The 19,568-nt window shown below is 44.9% G+C and overlaps 1 protein-coding gene across 2 annotated transcripts in view; it reads left to right on the top strand.

The window, feature by feature from the left end:
• The window catches only part of nr3c2 (nuclear receptor subfamily 3, group C, member 2), a 90,335-nt gene that overhangs the window by 32,863 nt on the left and 37,904 nt on the right, over positions 1 to 19,568 (top strand). For both annotated transcript variants that reach the window (XM_079998400.1, XM_079998401.1), the window contains exon 3: positions 6,959 to 7,086. In XM_079998400.1, the coding sequence (XP_079854526.1) occupies positions 6,959 to 7,086 (128 nt within the window). The remainder of the gene's footprint in view (positions 1 to 6,958; positions 7,087 to 19,568) is intronic.

Raw genomic sequence — 19,568 nt, forward strand, 5'->3', positions numbered from 1 at the left:
TGGGAACTCTCAAGAATGTCTCAACAATGAACATCCTGTCGTTATACATTACATGAGCCTGGGAACCAGAGCGATCTGCAGCTCGTGTTTCATTTGCTCTGCAGAATACATCTGGCCACCCTCCCATTCAGACTGATTTCCCCCCGACCTTGTCAGGGTCGGGCCAACCACAACCATTCATCGAATATGGGGCGGTTTGATACGATGACGATGCCGAGAGCCGTTGATCTTACCAAGATGGCTGACGCGGAAGGCTCTGTTGAATCCGCCACGTGGTCTTATCTTCTCAAGGGCCTGGGACACGGATCTTGCAGTCGTTGCACCAACACCATCATCATTATCCTTAGGCTGTCAGAGAACTTGAGGCTCCTCTCGGGTTGAGCGCAATACGTCCATCACTGCCATACTGTGTGTTGAACTTCGGCGCCTGTGAAATCACCTCAAGGCCCGTTGGTCACCAATCTTGAGGGTGTGGAATTACCTGGGGCGGGTCACGTGTGGCCCCCTTCATCCTTCCTACTTATCCTAATCAATTGGCCGTGACTTTCTTCCCATGTCAATAACACGGCGTGTTACATTACAGTTCAATAACCTCCAACCTTCTCCTCCTTGACCCATATCGATGCAGCTGGATGTCGACTAGCTGGACGTACTGATTAAATGGATTGGACAGATTCACACAAAAGATACTAAAGTGTGAGGGTGGTATAATGATGTAGTTAATGACTTCCTGAGATACCTTTGGTTCTTAAATAACCGCCCTATCGAAATCGGCCCTCGCTGACTTAGCATTCCTTCACAGCTGAGTCAGGTCCAAGTTATTTGAACCATTTGGAAAACACACCCCGAGTGACGTCCAAATTACATGTAAAACATTCAAGAGAATTTTGAGCTGGAGCCTCCGTCCTGTGGTCTTACCAACTTTCTTTCTTTTGGAGCTTTTCTTGGTGTTAACGTTCACACTGCAGGTTTGTGTTTTTAGATAGATTTCTCCTAAAACAGCACATAAACCTCAGATATTGCAAAGATACACACTGGGGAATAGCTGATACCACATTCTCACTGCTGATACCAATTCTGACCGCTAAAACTACACAAACCTGGTCTCACCTGATCAACATAATGTATTACGTTTACCAAACCGTACACAATAGAGCAGATTTTGGGGTTATCGGAACACAATAAAACATTTTTTTCTCCACCGAGACGTATTTTCTGTGTCCAAAAAGCAGAAAAATCATCTTTTGTCAATTTTATTGAGTATCTGACAGGTACCCCTGCATGTGGGTTCCCAATTCTACTGGTGTAAAATTGGGAACATTGCCTGGTACTGATTATAAGCCTGGACACCCGACACCAATATTTGTGTTGGTGGTCTCTTTAATGGTAAACTGTGGTCGGGAGAGAGAATAGGTATTGTTTACCCAAGCTCGGTTGTATCCTCATGGGAACTGCAACCGAGCGTTTTCCTTATCTTTAAAGATGAAACTCGTTGAAAACAATAAATACGCTGCTCTAAGGTTTCTGTAAGATGAGAGAAAAACAATGAACAAAGAGTGAGACCTTTGATCTGCTGCTGTCCAGTCCCTGACCAGAGCCAAAATGATTAGAGACCAAGGCTTCAAGGGTTAAAGAGTCTACGTAGACTGAGAGTGTGTACACTCCAGTGTTTTAACGTCTGCTAAGGTGCGGCTTAATTCAGGTCCTTGATTCAATATAGTTTACAGTGTAAGTGTACTTACACTACATACACTTGGGAATACTAAAGCTGTACTTTAAGTACATTACATACAGTAATTGGTACCGAGGACCAAAAAAATACACTTCAAGTATAATCACCATAAAAGTAAAAGAATAAAAGAGTGAAAATAGAGAAAACTTGGCAATATTCAATAAACCAAAAAAAATGACAAACAAATTGAAAAATTGACAATATACTGTACATTGTACATTAAACCCAAAAAATATATTTATTCTTTATATCCATAATTCACATTCTGACAAAAAATTGAAAACAAGACACTAGTTACTGGTTGTACTTGGTCTCTCACGACATTTCTTGTTATGTTCATAAAAGCATAACAGAGGTGTTTCATCTCAACAGACAAAAAGAGCGATTGCACACAAAGTCCATGGAAGCGAATATGACCCTTACTCAGCCATAATATATAGATATATATACTGTATACTTTTAAAACGTCCAGGTTTCTAGAGTAAATAAATCTTCCAGACAGTAACAGTAGCATTGCGTCCGAACCAGCCGACAGTGCATTGGCATTGTGTGTGTGTGTGTGTGTGTGTGTGTGTGTGTGTGTGTGTGTGTGTGTGTGTGTGTGTGTGTGTGTGTGTGTGTGTGTGTGTGTGTGTGTGCGTGTACGTGTGCGTGTGTGCGCGCCTGCCCCTGCAGGCCGTGCTGCACAGTCACTGCAGGCCGGCCGCTGTGCTGTGGTTTCATAAGCAGCAGCGCAGGGTGACCTACATCCTTCTCCCGGGGAGGGAAGTCACCTTGCTGGGGACAGAGGGAGAGAGGCACCAGGGCTGCTGGCTTGTGTGTGTGTGTGTGTGTGTGTGTGTGTGTGTGTGTGTGTGAGTGACATGGAACTGGTTTGAAATGAGACCACGTGCATGTGCACACAGCGCACGGTGGAACAGAAGCTGGGGGAGGAAGATCTGTTTTCACTAAAATTCCTCCCTAAATAGTTTTACTTTGGTAGGAGGCATTTTACTTTTTAAAAGCTTAAAGCTCCACCTTTTGGGAAGTGCGATCGTTTCTCTGAACACACGCACACACACACACACACACACACACACACACACACACACACACACACACACACACACACACACACACACACACACACACACACACACACATATGCACACATTGTTAGAAATATACACATTGGTTGAACATGGTTATCTATTACACCTACAATTATGAATCCAAGCGCACAAAAACACATGGTTACTTATACATGTACACATGTACATACACACACACACACACACACACACACACACACACACACACACACACCTACATAAACACACACATACACAATTACATATACACATAGTTTCATATAGATACAATCCCGAATATGCACACACACAGACACACACACACACACACACACACACACACATGCACACACACACACACACACACACACACACATGCACACACACACACACACACACACACACACACGGTAATTTACACATAGAATCCTGAATATAAGCACACACACACACATACAGTTACATACACATAGAATTCTGAATATGAGCACACAGAGAGAGACACACACACACACATACACACACACACACACACACACACACATACGGTTACTTCCCGTACACATGCAGATACATAAAGACACATAGATACATACCTTCACACATACAGTACAATCATATGCACACACACTAACACACATGGACACACACACACATACACACACATACACAAACACAGATACATAAACACACATCCACACATTATTACATACAGTACAAGTACAATCATGAATATGCATAACACTCCCTTACACACACACACACACACACACACACACTTAAATACACTTACACACACACACACACACACACACACACACATACACACACACTCCCTCTCTCCGGTGGGCGGTGGTGCGGCGTGGTGCCAGATAGGATCGAGTCAGACAAACACCTCACCAGAGACTGCTCAGCGCGTCCTGACAAATTGAATGTGTGTGTGGATGGACGGGGGGAATTAGATCACTGCTCCTGATCGTATCTGAGAGCGCTGCTGCTGCACCCCTTTCAGAGGGAGGGAGAGAGGGAGCGAGGGAGGGAGGGAAGACAGCTTGTTTGATGAAGGATGTAAGGAGAATGTTAACCAGACAATCACCTTGCGTGTTATTGATTGAGATGAGAGAGTGGTAATTAGCGGGGAGAAAAGAGGGGGAAGCTGAGGCCGCCTCTAATGTCTCCATACAAAGTGTTCCCTCTCTGTCTGTACCCATTGCTGGGATTTGTATGTGTGTGTGTGTGTGTCTGTGTGTGTGCGCGTGTCTGTGTGTGTGAGAGAGAGTAAATTATCATCAAATTATGTATTATTATTATATGTTTATAATCTTATCGGCCTTGTGAAATCATGAAACTGTAAGCTTTTACGAGTTTAAAGTTTTATTCTTATTGAAATGTTGTTTAAATTTGAAAATTTGAAATATTTATTTAATTATGATTTCATTTCATTATCATTTTATTTTTGCTCATTTTAAGTTAAATCAGTGTAAAACAGTTTATTAAGCATTTAATATTCAGAAACTATATATACGTATATGTGTGTGTGTATTGAAAAATATATACTGTATATATATATATTTATATGTATATGCACATATATATACTGTGTAAATATGTATGTATATATATATATATATATTCACACACCGATCAGCCACAACATTAAAACCACAGGACAGGTGAAGTGAACAACATTGATCATCTCGTTCCAATGACACCTGTCAAGAGGTGGGATATATTAGGCAGCAAGTGAACAGTCAGTTGTTAAAGTTGATGTGTTGTAAGCAGGAAAAATGGGCAAGCGTAAGGATCTGAGCGACTCTGACAAGGACCAAATTGTGATGGCTAGACGACTGGGTCAGAGCATCTCCAAAACAGCAGGTTTTGTGGGGTGTTCCCGGTATGCAGTGGTTAGTACCTACCAAAAGTGGTACAAGGAAGGACGACCGGTCCTGGCGACAGGGTCAGGGGCGCCCAAGGCACATTGATGTGCGTGGGGAGTGAAGTCCAGCCCGTCTGGTCCGATCCCACAGAAGAGCTACTGCAGCACAAATTGTTGAAAAAGTCAATGCTGTGTTATGATAGAAAGGTGTCAGAACACACAGTGCATCACAGCGTGCTGTGTGTGGGGCTGCGTATGGGGCACTCTGACCAGCAGACGGGTCAGAGTGCCCACGCTGACCCCTGTCCACCGCAGAGAAAGCGCCTACAATGGACACATGAGCGTCAGAACTGGACCATGGAGCAATGGAAGACGGTCGACAACAACAACAAGAACAACAAGCTGGATCCATAGGGGCCCCACCTCACATCTTACAGGACTAAATGGATCTGCTGCGAACGTCTTGTTGCCCGATACCACAGATATTATTGGATATACCACAATATTATTGGTTATTCGTGGTGGATTTAATGTTGTTTCTGATCGTGTATATATATATATATATATATATATATATATATATATATATATATATATATATATATATTTGTATAAAATAATATAAACTACTTAAAACTACTTAACTAATTTGCTTATCCAGTCAGAAGCAGGCCCATGTGCAAACATTTTATATCAGTCAGTTCACGGCCTCATTTGAGGGGTCACTTTCAGCACCAAATTGACTGATAAAACTCTGTCAGGTTTCATTGGAGAGATTTTAATCACAACTCCGCTGACTCAGTCAAACTAAATCTGGGTTGCCTGATCCATTTTCAAAATGTGTCCCTCTCGTCCCCGTTTCTATGCTCTCTCCTTTTGCATTTCGCCCGGGCTAGGCGCCTAACGGAGAGGAACTCGCCTTCGATTTTGATATAAAATGTAAATGCATGTACCTTGTTGAAATGCATGTACCTTGTTGAGGCTTAATATGATCTGTTTTTAAACGTTTCTACAGAGGCCAATTGAATTTTTTTGAGGTTGCTGAATTGCTGAACTACTATAATATATTAAGGATTAAGCCAAACGTGGTTACTGCAATTTAATGTTGACACCTGAAAACAATAACAATATTTGGCATCATGTGCAAGATAAGCCACTGGCAAAGGCCTCCAACTGAGAGCTGAACTACTCAAAATTTAAATGCTGTTCTCCTGTAATGACTTAATAAAGAGGAAACACTAAGAAGGCAATAGCAACTATATATCCATTGATTATATATATTCAATGGAATTTATGACTCAATTATGTCAGTTATTGTTAATTATAAGAAGCAACCGTTTTTTTTCCCTCTGTATTTGCAGTTCAGGTTCCATTTTCAAACTTAAAGCCTACATCTAACTACATTTTTACTGTGTCATAACCTTTATTGTTGTGAGCAGCTTTAAATTTGTATGAATTACTTGACTCCTACCGTCTCGGATCGGCCTCATTTACTGTCTTTCGGTCTTAATTCATGTCACTTAATGCCATTGTCATTTCTCTAAGCCAGGGGAAAAAAAACTATGAATCATATGTTTTCCCGGACTGTAATTGTGGTCATTAAACTGAGAATATTGTGCAAAGAACAGAAACAAGCTTTCTGCGTGCCGTGATTTGATTGGACGACAGGCCTTCCATTCCACGGGTCCTGATGTAACAGCGTTGGTTTTACAATCCACATCACGCCGCTGGCAACGGGGAAACTGTTTATCTGTTGCTAGGCAACGCCCAGGTTGCCTAATGCAATCCTGAAGGAACCATTTGTTGGCGGCAAAAATCATAAATTGTCGCCTCAAATGACACCACGCACCATTCACTGATAAATCTGATAAAAAGTTTATGCAAGTGCTATGTAAAAGTGATAACGTATGTCAACACAGTGGGGATTATCTCGCCTACTGCAAACTGATATTGATCATTTGTTGTGGTTTATTGTACATGGCTTAATGTGTCTATCTTCTAATGTTCTGTTTATTGTATATTGCCTTTTTTTGTGTTATGTTTTGGTCATTTTTTTATTGTTTCTTGTGAATTTTTGAGGGTATTGTTCATATTTAGGGTTTTAACATTATTAAATTGTGAGGTTTATTGCATGTTGCTCATGATCATCTATCTATCTATCTATCTATCTATCTATCTATCTATCTATCTATCTATCTATCTATCTATCTATCTATCTATCTATCTATCTATCTATCTATCTATCTATCTAATTTAAATATCTCTTTTATTCTCTTTTAGCTCTTCGTTGAGGCAGCCATCTTCCACGGCCAAAGTGTGCCTGGTGTGCGGGGACGAGGCGTCGGGGTGTCACTACGGGGTGGTCACCTGCGGGAGCTGCAAGGTCTTCTTCAAAAGAGCAGTCGAAGGTATGAATAAATGATAAAAGATTTGGAAAAAAAAAAGAAAACAAGACGAGATAAATGGAACTGATGCCTCAGCGTGCATGGCAGTATGTCAGGCATCTATTGAGTGTATTTCCACACATTGACATGTTATGTAATTCTGTTTTAGTGGCCAGCTTCACCATCAGTATATTTCTTTTCCACTGGATTTTTCATGCAGTTCCTATTAAAAATTAAAAACCATTCCCAACTATATGCGTCTTAACCTAAATCAATTGTCGTTGATTTTTCAGCATAATCAACTGAATTTATTGTTGAGAAACTCTTAAAATCGATTAAATCCAAGCCCCTGGTACCGACTTCACTGAATAAATCAAGAAATTTGAGCATTTGCTCAGATGGTTGGTGAAGCACAGGATGGGAATTTGTTCCATACAATTAGGCTCCATTTTGTACCACTAATACTTTCGCAAACGATTTAATCCATTCTCACCAGTCCAAAGTAAATTAAAAATAAACAGTCAAAACAGTCATTTTATTGTAAAAACCTGAGCCATACTCGGCGCTTATTTTAACTGCCGCCCTGTGAAGCGCATTAAAAAATCCCTTCAAAATCCAGTAGGTAATTCCACCACAACAGCCCGCCGCCATGTTATATTTAGCTGGGGGAAAATCAGTTCCAGTCGTAATGTGCTTTTCATTTTCTGCCTGTTGCCTCAGGCTTTGGCCTAACTCGTTTAGTGGAACGTTTGAATGCAAAACACACTCACGCACACACACACACACACACGCACACACACACACACACACACGCGCACGCACACACACACACACACACACACACACAAGCAAGCAGCGCTGCTGGCCCAGCGAGCGTCCCCTCTAGGTGTTTAGCTGCAATGGCGTCATGTCCTATCAGGCCTTCATTTGGTGATCCATACACTCAGAACTCCAGATTATGTGCTCAGTGTTCAAATCATCATCAAGTCAGACGTGTCGCGGTTTCTCTTAAAGCGTGGCCGTAACGGAAACGTTGGCAGATGCTCACGCTCGGAAAAGATTTCGCCTTGATCCACGTCGAGTGATTTAAAGGTGCAGTGCGTAGAATGCAGTGGCACCTCGCATTGAGGTTGCAGATCGCAACCAACTGAATACCCCTCCCCATGGCGGTGCAACACGGCACATCTCTAGAGCTAGTGTTTGCTTTGGCCTTTCTGGGCTACGGTAGAAGCAACATGCAAAATGGCGGCCTCCGTGAAGTGTACCCGCGCCCTATGGAGACGAAAACGGCTCATTCTAAGGTTGCGCCAACACGACAACTCTTATTTTCATGGGATTATACACTAATTAAAACATACTTATGAGTATTTTATTACATTTCTGCCAAGTCTGTTCCGTAACTTCTACACGCTAAACCTTTAAGGTGGAGTTCCGCCCAAAGGATGATCCTGATGGAGTTCACCTCCAGATTAACTTTAAAACGGTGTGTATGTACACGTTCATGCTCATAAGACTAGACTTCACTGGTACTACTGTGATCCTTCGCCCCTCGACTAATACTGCGTCACATCAGTGGATTTTCATAACTATTGAACCATAGCTCCCTCATATCCTTGTAGGTAAAGCACGGCTAATTGTCCAGATGATTTTCCATCTTTCATCTTTCAAGTTTCACCGTCGTAATACAAAATCTCACCCTGAGACAAATCCTGCGTCATAAATGTGTAATATACTCTCATTACACCGTGGCTCTGCGGAAAGCTTGAGTGTGACTGGTCGATAGCCATAGTAATCAGTGGCCAGTTATTGCTGAATATGATAATATGATATGCTGATATGTTAATAATGACCGTTGTCATGGGCAACCACTTCCCCCTGGCGGTATTCACGCCCCTCGTTTCGCGCCTACCACCTACATGCGAATGCTGACACTAGCCAGTGGCGCCACCCTGTGCTGCTTCATAGAAACTACAATGGAAGACTTGACGAGACGGATGCGGATATGTCCAATTTCCCATGAATAACGGTGAATACGTTTGTCGCGTAGGTTTTTTGTTTTTTTTTACAGGGCCAGTTGTTTACGACGGGGTTGCAGTGCTCGCTGATGAGCGGTGTAATGTACAGCCAGCCGCTCATTATCTCTCACTAATAAAGGGTCAAATGAGGTTGTATACGTCGTCCTGCCTCAGCTGACCTCCCCACAGAGGAGGAGGAGGACAGGTGGGGTAATGGAAGGCGGGGGACGAAAACTGTGAGAGAAGGATTTCGCAAAGTGAAGCGAGATGGAGGTCAGTGAAACAGATACAGGGAGGAGGAGGAGGAGGAAGGACAAAGGAGTAAAAAAAAAAAAAAAAGGCAGGTGCAGACAAAGAGATAAAGAGGGGAGGAGCTGAGAGAGAGAGAGAGAGAGAGAGAGAGAGAGAGAGAAAGTTATAGTGATATGTCAGCAGTGGGCGGCGGAGAGGTGGGAGTCGGAGACATTCCACTCCTCCTCCTCCTCTTCCTCCACCCTCCTCTCCCTCTCTCCCCCTCTTCTCTGGGAGAGATAGATAGAGAGATAGCGATAGAGAGAGGAGCGAATGATCAAACCCTGTTTTATTTATCTTGGCACCGTGAGCGTCGGGCGCTACAAACTTCCTGGTCGGCCGTCGCCCATTAGCCCATTTGCTGGCGTTTTTCAAGTCATCAACACATCAAATGAAACCCGCAGAGGTTCCACCACTTTGGTTTATTCAAGCAACACAAATCTTTTTCTCTTTTTCTTTTTCTCAAGTACAGTTTGGAACTTTGGCAATGGGATGGTTTTTTTGTAAAATCCACATGGAAAGTATCCCATCGCCAAGGCAAACCCCGGCTCGGACAGTTTTACACCTTGTCCTCATTTGGGATGTGCCACATGTGATGTGCCACCAAAAATAGTAAATAATCAGCCTCTATTATTCTGTGACTTCTCAACATTCCCATTTCCTGCATTTATTGTTTCATAATAGTGATAGTTTTAAGAAAGGCGCACGATTCAGATCGCGCGCATGACAACCTATCGCCGCGGGACAGTATTGCCCAGAATGCGATTGGCGAGGTCCTCCCAGCCATCTGCCAGTTTCGCGATATATTTCAGCTTCTGCCACCCTCTTTTCGTAATCCATAACAACAAGGAGACCATTTTTTTTCACAGAGAATTATATGTTGTTGTTGCGTTAAAACATTGCTGACGGAAGTGACGTCAGCTCTTCTTCTTCGTGTACAGTTTTTTTGTACACGAAGAAAACCAGGTGTTGTTAATTTAAAGCCTTATTGTGCAGGGGTCCAGACCCCCCCCCCCCCTTCCTGGGAGAAACAGAGAGTTGTCCCCCTCAATATATCATTGCAAACATAAACTATATCAGCCCCGATGGCTCCCTCTGTGACCGCGATGGGGCGCCTGTGATCGGTACGCCTGTGATGGTTTAAAAAAAGACACTTTTAATGGACAATTTTCATCATCTATAGTAAAAACTGTGTGGCTTCCCAACCCAAATGGAGGCTTTTGGAGCAAGGTGCTGGAACACAGAAATGCACCTCAAACCTCAAACCCCAGCTCCCCCATGGTGGTCCACTACAAGCTGGCAGGCGAGGTGGGATCGAGAAGCTTTTCAGAGGTTTCTTTTGGATGGAGAGTGTCCCAAAATCGAATAGAGGAGGGGGTAGACGAACAAGACGGCTTCAAGGAGAAACATATTGGATTTATGTACTTAAGTGTAACCCATTCAGTATCCAGGGTTGCATGAAGAATGAGATTTTACTATGTTTTTGTCCATTTTAAGGAACTTATTTTTTCTGTTTTACCATTCTCTAAAATAATAATAATAATAATAATAATAATAATAATAATAATAATAATGAATTTAAAACAAATACATTTATGTTATACTAAATTTCAGTATCGGGGTTATGAATGTAAACCGAGAGATCATTCCTCAGTGAATTACTTTGAGTCCTTATTTCCCTTGAATTATTGGTCTCAAATAATTAGAACCTTGAACTGCACTGAGCAATTTTCAAATAATTCTCAAAACAAACCTCACAATAGTTTAAACGGTTATTGATGGTTGTTTTTTGTTCTTGCGATCGATTTCAGATTTCCCTGAGTTAAAGGCGTACGTTGCTGCTAATTGGAGCCTGATTTGCTGTTGCTCCCAAAGCGAACACAAATTAATTTTCCGCGGGCCGACTGTTCCGTGATAAAAAAGCGTTTTGTTTTTCCATCTCATCAGCTTTTAGTTTTGTAATTGAATTTCATTGAAAATCTAAATTGGTTTGATTTATGCAATGCTACAAAAAAACCACCAACACAAATTGGAAGATAATTGAACAAAAATACCAGCACCGGGTATTTGGTGCTAGGAACTTTATTTACAATACTATACAGTTTGTGATTATAGACTAGAGAGAAGACAAATACCTGTCTTTTTGGGAGATGCCCACCTTTCTTTCACCTTTTTGAATGAATTTCATTTATTATTGTACTCACTACAGCTCTTTTATTTATTTAAAATATTTTAGTGTAGTGAAATGAAAAAATAAATAGACAAAAATCAAAAGAGTAAAACAATATATAAAGGCATATATCTATATTTGAAATATATATATACAGTAGATTCATTCTATATATACTGTATATATATATATATAGTATATAATTATTTTATATAGGCAAAAGATATAAGCAAAAAAACCCATAATAAATTCCTTATAAATACGGAGCTGATGTGTGTGCCATTGAAAGGACAATTCCTTGGTGTAACATCATAATCTTCTTAATGAACAGAACTGCTGATAGAGGCGGTTGTTCTTGTGGAGCCCTCCTCTCCAGCTCATTAGTATTTATGTCATCAGTGGCTTGGCATGTTGGCCAACCGCTGCCTTTAGCTCACTACTTTATTATCATTATTATTGAACGGAGACGTTTTTCAATCCAGCGCAACCCTGTCTTGGCCTCACTGCGCTGCTGTAATGCGGCTGGGTCATGGTTTCTATGGCACTGGTGTCAAACCAAAAAAACAACAACTATTTTTTTGGTTTGGTTTTGCCTCTCCGGCATCAGCGGGCGGTGGAGGAGAAGTCAACTGAGGACAAGACCTTGTAGTGTTTACCCTCCGAGTGGCGGCCTCTTCCGCCAATCGGTGTGTCTGGCTGAGGGAGCAGGCTCCGCCCCCAGCGCCGGAGCACTGCTTGCCTCAGGTTGTGTGAGAGGCTCATGTAACACCAGTTGGCGGCGAGCCAGTTAGCAGCCGAGCGCCCATCGCAACTCTCAGCACATGTCTCACAGAAGGTCTTTGATCCCAAAATTGTGCACAGACACACACACACACACACACACACGCAAACGCACACGCACACGCACAAACACGCGCACACGCACGGATTAGAGATTCAAGATTCACGCGCGCGCACACACACACACACACACACACACACACACACACTGGGAACATGCGCCGTCGAACAAACACACACATACAAAATACAATTGCTTTCGTATGCACTGTAGCAACCCTGTTATAAATGTTCAAACTGTGTTATTGATGTGTTTATTGTTACCGTGTTGCGGACTGAGACGCTCAAGGGGGCGGGTCCGGGAAGTGGGGAGGGAGAGACCGTGAGTGAGGACTGAGAGCCAGGTTGATGAGCGAGCGGGTCTGCTCTTCGGCATGGTTACGGCCGACAGTAGCCCATGCCGTTAGACAATAAATGCACCGGACTATAGCATTGTCACCCCTTGTGTTTAAACGAAGCATTGAGCAGGACGCTACATTTGGTGTCAGACGTTAAATGCGCCGCTACGTTAGAATCTAGCCTAGCCAGATAGCCGGCTACCACCTGTCGGACGTGATGCAGTGGAACGGGGCACGCTTGAAGATTAAAGAGGAAGAGGGGGAAAGCAATTTGGCTTAGGGAGTTTGGATGTGCTTCGGTGGAACACAAAACCCGCGTGATGGAGATGGTCAGGAGACTGGCTGCTGACGTGGGATTTGGCTCCTCTGACCCCCAGCAGAGTGGAGCACATGGTGCAGATCTCCTCCCTCGGTGTGAAGGCATGGCTTATGCACAGACTGTACACAAAGATGGTGGCGCCCTCGGCAATCAGGTTCCGCTAAAAACGCCCAAAGTACTACGGTAAAGCTGAATGGGAGGTGTTTCACGCCCAATTCGAATTGCTATCGCGGGCAACGGGCTGGTCGGAGGACAATAAAGCTCTGCAGCTGGCGTTGTGCCTTGTGGATGATGCATTAGCATGCTTGTTATTACTTAGCCAGAGGAAAGAAGTGACTATGGGGCTTTGGTTGGGGCGCTGCAGAGGCGATTTGGACAAAGCAGATGACACCGCAGAGTCTGCAATGGTGGTGGATTGGACACATGTTGGGGATTTCTGCCACGTCCCCATCACCCTGGCTGAGGCCACATGCACGGCCCTTGTGGGCCGTGCATGTGGCCTCAGCATGTGTTCCAGCGGTGACACAATTGGAGCTACCTAGCAATTGAACCATGGTGCAGCTACAGACAGTGACTGGTGAGTTAGAGCCTATGCTAGGGAAGGGGCGGGTGACCAAAGATATGGGGGGTCTATCAGTAAGCTTCCCTGTGTGGGTGGCAGAGGTGCAGGACCCCTGTATAGTGGGATTGGACTTCCTGAGGTTTGCTTGCTGCCTGCTGGACCTAGGGGAGAACACACTGAGCTTCCCTGGGGGCCCCACTGTTAAAATGATATCCCCCTTACAAACCCAAGACCACACTCACTGGCTATGAAGGCCACAGAGACACAATGCGACATTGCAAACCCCACAGTCAGTAGTGATAGCTCCCCATTACCAAGTTCAGGTGCTCAAGAGAGGTATTCCCCCACAACTTCAGCACTTGGCTGCCACCCCTTATGCCCCGCACTCCTGCCAACAGACAGCCACCCTCTCTAACAACACTCCCCTCTATGTGCTTGGGCCCCCTTCCCCTGGCCCAGCCAACCAAATTGGAAGAGGTGGATTGATTGTCAGTGGTGAGAGAGATATGGGAACGCAACTGTGACGAGCCCTGGCAGCGGGAAGAGTTGTGGCGGGTGTTGTCGGAATTCAAGGACGTTTTTACTCTGACAGATGGTGACGTGGGCCTGACACATTTGGTGCTTTATGAAATAGACACTGGGGAAGCTCAGCCCATCAAGATGCACCCCAGCCGTCGTCCCATGGCGCACCGGGATGCCGCAGACAACACGATTGAGGAGATGCAGCGGGCAGGCATCATTGGGCCCTCAGACAGCCCATGGGCTGTGGGGTTGTGATGGGGGTTGTGATGGTCACAACGAAACGGCACACAAAGATGAGATTCTGTGTCGACTACAGACCCCTGAACAATGTGACCAGGAAAGACTTGTACCTATTTCCCCACATCGATGAGTCACTGGACCTGGTGTCCGGTTTGTCCTGGTTCTCCTCACTCGACTTGCGCAGTGGCTAATAGCAGGTGCCCCTCGGTTCCGACAGACAAAGAGCTAGACAAAAGACCACCTTTTGCACAGGTAGGGGGCTGTTGCAGTTTCGCGTCCTTAGCTTTGGCTGGGTCCCCCACCCTCACTCCCCCAGACCCCACCCTGCCGTTTATCCTGGATACTGACGCCTGCAATGTTGGCGTTGGTGCAGTGCTAAACTTTCAACAAGGCTGAGCGTCGCTACTGCGTCACTCCTCGAAAACTTCTGGCCGTGGTGATGGTGGTGAGGCACTTCAGCTACTATCTCTGTGGCCTGCCCTTCAGTGCCCAGACTGATCACTCAGCTCTTCAGTGGCAGATGTCTTTCAGAGAACCAGAGGGGCAGATCGCACGCTGGCTGGAGGAGCTACAGTTTTATGTCTTCACAGTAGTGCACAACGCCGACGCCCTGTCCCGATGTCCCTGTGCACCAGATGGATGCCGTAACTGTGAGCAGAGAGAGGCGCGGGAAAGGGAGCTCCGGGAGGAGGAGGAGTTATGCCCCATGCACGAAGGGAGTGGGCCGGTCTGTCGGGAGATACAGCTAATCGGCACAGCTGAGTGGAGATCACAACAGGCGCAGGACGTGGAGCTACACCTGGTATTGCAGTGGGTGGAGTCTCGATAAAGGCCACCTTGGGACGAGGTGGTGGGGAGTTCAACGGCAACTAGGGGACTCTGGGCAAAGTTTGAGGCTCTGCGGGTGAGTGACAGGGTGCTGTAGAGGGCCTAGAAGGGGAGAGGGAAGGTGGCAGGTGGTGGTCCCTAGAGAACTGAGAGAGGCTGTGCTCAAAACCTCTCATTGTACCGCTTGGGCAGGCAATTTTGGAGTCTCCAAAACCCTTCACTGCTTTCGTCAAGAGTTCTATTGGGGACAGTTCAAAAGGGATGTTGAAGACTTTTGTTGCCGCTGTGATCTCTGTGCTGCCCACAAGGGCCTCCCAGGTCAATCCCATGCCCAGCTCCAGCAACCGGTGGTGGGGGCCCCGATGGAGAGAGTACCAGTGGACGTCATGGGCCCGTTTTCCCTGCACCGACAAGGGCAACCGTTATGTCCTGGCTACTTGACAAAGTGGCCAGAGGCATATGTGACCCACTGCAGACTAGGTACATTTGGTGGCTTTTGACTTTTTCTCACGTCATTTGAAAGTGAAGAATCAGAGCATCAAAACAAGGTGTCACTTGTGCAAATCTAGCAAATATTTATAAAGCTATGACTTGTTAATGACAAGAGTGTAGCAAACTGTGTTTCTGAGATAATCACCCTCAAAGTTTCCCCACACTTGGCTTCATTCAGCCAACTCCCAGAATGCAAAGGGTTTGCAGGACCAACAAAGCCGCATGGCTACTTGTCACATGGCCACTTGACACCCTGCTGAATGGGGACTTGACACCTTGCTGAATAGGGAGATCTCTGCATTGTTCTTGTGTTTTGAGGGAATGTTGAACAGTGTCATCAACACACAACATCTTTTGTTTTTAAAAAGGCTTTTATTTAACAGTAAGAATATGCATGTTTTATTAAAGTGGAATTATTTAGGAGTTTATAAGTACGGAGAACACATCAAAATGTAGAGTCTATCAATAATATGAGTCTGTATATAAGGCTCAGTGTGTCATTTAATATATAAATGTGCATATGCCAAATATCTTCAAAGTTCTTCGAGTTATTATGTGGGCTAACCCCTCCCCTACCCCAGCTACATTCTGAGAGCCTGTTTGGGGCTGCCTCTTCTGAATAGTGGTGCTGGGCAGGTGATGTCCTGGGTATCGTCATCACAGAACCCTCTGATCTTGTGGAACAGGTAGCTCTGTCTGGCTCTGTCCAGTCCAGGTGGTGGCATAATGGGAAGTGCATCTCTGGTGGGCATGGATGTCACAGAGCAGCTGGAGTCTGGTCTCCTCGCCTCCAGAAGACACCTTGGTCGCAACTACACCAGGATTCTTGGCATCAAAGCTGGAAGACATGAAATAGAATCTTAATCCAAAACTTATATTTATACATTTATTTGTTTCACTATAACATTAGTTTAAGCTTTGTAGAATCATTACTTACAGTTTATGCACAAGACAATGATGAGCTACCCACCGAAGTGCTGGTACTGCTTGATCTGTGGCAATGGTCTGAAGTATGGGCTCAGGTGTTCTTGCCAGTTGAAGCTTTGCACCAGCACTGTGCCATCCTCTTTCCCCACGAGCTGAGGGATGTTGATTGTCTTTACCGTGCTGTTTTAAACAACTTCTGAAATTTCAGCAAGAGTGTTCACCATTGTCTTTCGAGAATGCTGCTTGATAAGTCCAAAGCACCAGTCCAGTGAAACCTTGGTGTGGCCTGCTATCAGAAAGTGTAGATCCATGCAATGGTGCAGCTTAGTGTACGCCAAGCACAGTACCACAGCATGAACTTGTTTTTGTTCTGTCCACTACAGTTGTCACAGTGAAGGTCTACCTCAGTCTCCCCAAGACCGTAGTCTTGGAAGGAGTGGTGCACGTAACTTATCACAGCGTTGCTGCCTTTGCTGGATGACATACCTTCGTCCACCAAGTAGTTGACTTGCTATGGTATTCCCTCACAGCAGACACCAAAAAGCCCACACTTTCAAGGAGTCAAGAATGTACATTGGGCCTGGCTGAAGGGGATCTGATGGATAATGAACCTGAAAGGAAAAAGGCCTTAAGAAAAAATGTGAACAACAGAAAATGTGCAAAAGCAGTGTTTGATCTGTCAGGTTCTGGAATGTAGTGGATTCGTGTTCCTTTTTGTTTTTTTTAATCTCTCAATGTATTTTCAAAACCTAGTTTGATTCATAAATAGTAGAAAAATGGTAAACCATGGAGTTAAATATTCCCATTAGATTACATGGGGAAACACAGTTCACTTACCAAGACACAGAACAGCACTGAACAACGACGATCGATGGTTTCCTTTCAAGAGAAAGTCCAGGTGGAGATCATTCATCCATATTCCATGTGATGTGAAGTCACAATGTGAAACCGTTTTGATAGAATTCAACCTTTAAATCGTACTACTTTTATACACACAGAGCCATTGTTGTGAAACTGCGCAGAAGAAGAACCGTTCACGTCACGCACCTACGTCACTTCCGTAAACAGACGGTTAAAGCGCAGCACGGGGGTGTTTCGGTCTCACTTCTCTGTGAAAACTTTCTTCTCCGTATTGTTATGGATTATGCGAAGCGGGTGGCGGAAGCTCTGAATCATATTACGGATTTTAATCTGACCAGTATGATAGATCCAAGTCAGTGTAAGTAGTGCGTACTGGACTTCATTTTCCACAATGATAGACAGTTCTCCGACATCGACGCAGAGAATGACAGGTGCTGAATCTGATATTACTCCGGACTTGTAGAACATTTCAAACAGCGGATTTCAAACTTAATGTGACGATGAAACAGAATATTTTCAAGAACCATCAGAGGTGACCGACGGTAGCCTGCTGTTGTTACAATGGAAGAAGTTGATGACGTGATGAAGTCCGTTGAGGTTGGTGACAGATTTTCAGATTTCAGATTTTCAAGGACTTAATACCGTTGATAGACTCTACATTTTGTTGTGTTGTCCATACTTTTAAACTCCAAAATAATTCAAATTTTATAAAACATGTTTATTCTTACTGTACAATAAAAGCTTTTTTAAAAACAAAATTAGTTGTGTGTTTTTGAGCTGTTCGGGATTGGTCCATTCAGCATTATGTTAAGTAGCCATGAGGCTTTGTTTGTCCACCAAACCCATTTGCATTCTGGGAGCTGGCTGAAGGAGCCTGGTGTGAGTTAAACTTTAGAGGTGATTATCTCAGAAACACGGTTTTCCACACCCTTATCATTAACAAGTCATATCTTTAATAATATTTGCTTGATTTGCACAAGTGCCACCTTGTTTGGAAGCTCTGACTTTTAAATGATGTGAAAAGCCGCCAAATGACCCTAAAGTAGTAAAGAACTCTAGCGCAGCAGCTGGCCATCCTCACCACAGAGCACCAACGGGACTGGGACACGCACCTTCCTCTGGTCCTCATGGTCTACAGGTCTGCTGTGCAGGACTCCACCTCCTGCACACCTGCCCACCTCATGTTGGGAAGGGAGATCCGGGCACCCGCAGAGATGGCATTTGACAAGCCCCCTGACACTCCCGCAGTTCCTCCAGAGGGAGAATACGCTCAGGAACTTCAAGATCGGTTGGAGTCAGCCCACACCTTTGCCTGGACCAGCTGGGGAAGGTGGGCATGAGACAGTAAAGAGATTATGACGTGAGGGCCAGAGAGAGGCACTTCCAGGCTGCAGAGCTAGTTTGGGTGTATAGTCCGAGGAGGAGGAGGGGCTGGTGACCTAAGTTGGACTGTCACTGGGTTGGGCCTTGTGTGGTAAGGATGGGTGAGGTGGTGTACAGGGTTCAGCTACCACCCCGAGGGAGGAGAGTGGCACTGCACAGGACAGGTTGGCCCCGTACAGGGGACTCTGGTCCCCTTCATGCCCTGGCACAATCCCAGAGAGACAGTGACTCAAAACACCTCGCCTAGCATCTCGCTTGGGCAGGGGAGCTGGCCTCAGACCACCAGGGGACAAGCACCTCCTTCCTCCTACGCCAAATTCTCCAGATTCACTGTCTGTGTCTCCATGCACACTCCCTGTCCCTCTCTTTCTCTAGCCGTGGTCCTTGCTAGTCAGCGGGGCAGCCCTGTTCACCAGACCGAGTCGCCTTTGCAAATACCAGGATCACGACCCCAGAGACTGTGACGGGCCCCGGGTCATCTCAGAGACTTTTTTTGATCCCTCGGACCGAGGGACTTTGTAAGGGGGCAGCGGTGTAGCAACCCTGTTCGCAATGTTCAAACTGTGTTATTGATGTGTTTACTGTTACCCGGTTGCTAAGATGCTCAAGGAGGCGGGCCAGGAAGTGGGGAGGGAGAGACCGGGAGTGAGGAATGAGAGCAGGGTTGATGAGCTATGTTCTTCGGCATGGTTAAGGCCGACAGTATTCTGTTATACAA

The sequence above is a fragment of the Zeus faber genome (assembly GCF_960531495.2).
Source record: "Zeus faber genome assembly, chromosome: 4".
NCBI classification, from domain to species: domain Eukaryota; kingdom Metazoa; phylum Chordata; class Actinopteri; order Zeiformes; family Zeidae; genus Zeus; species Zeus faber.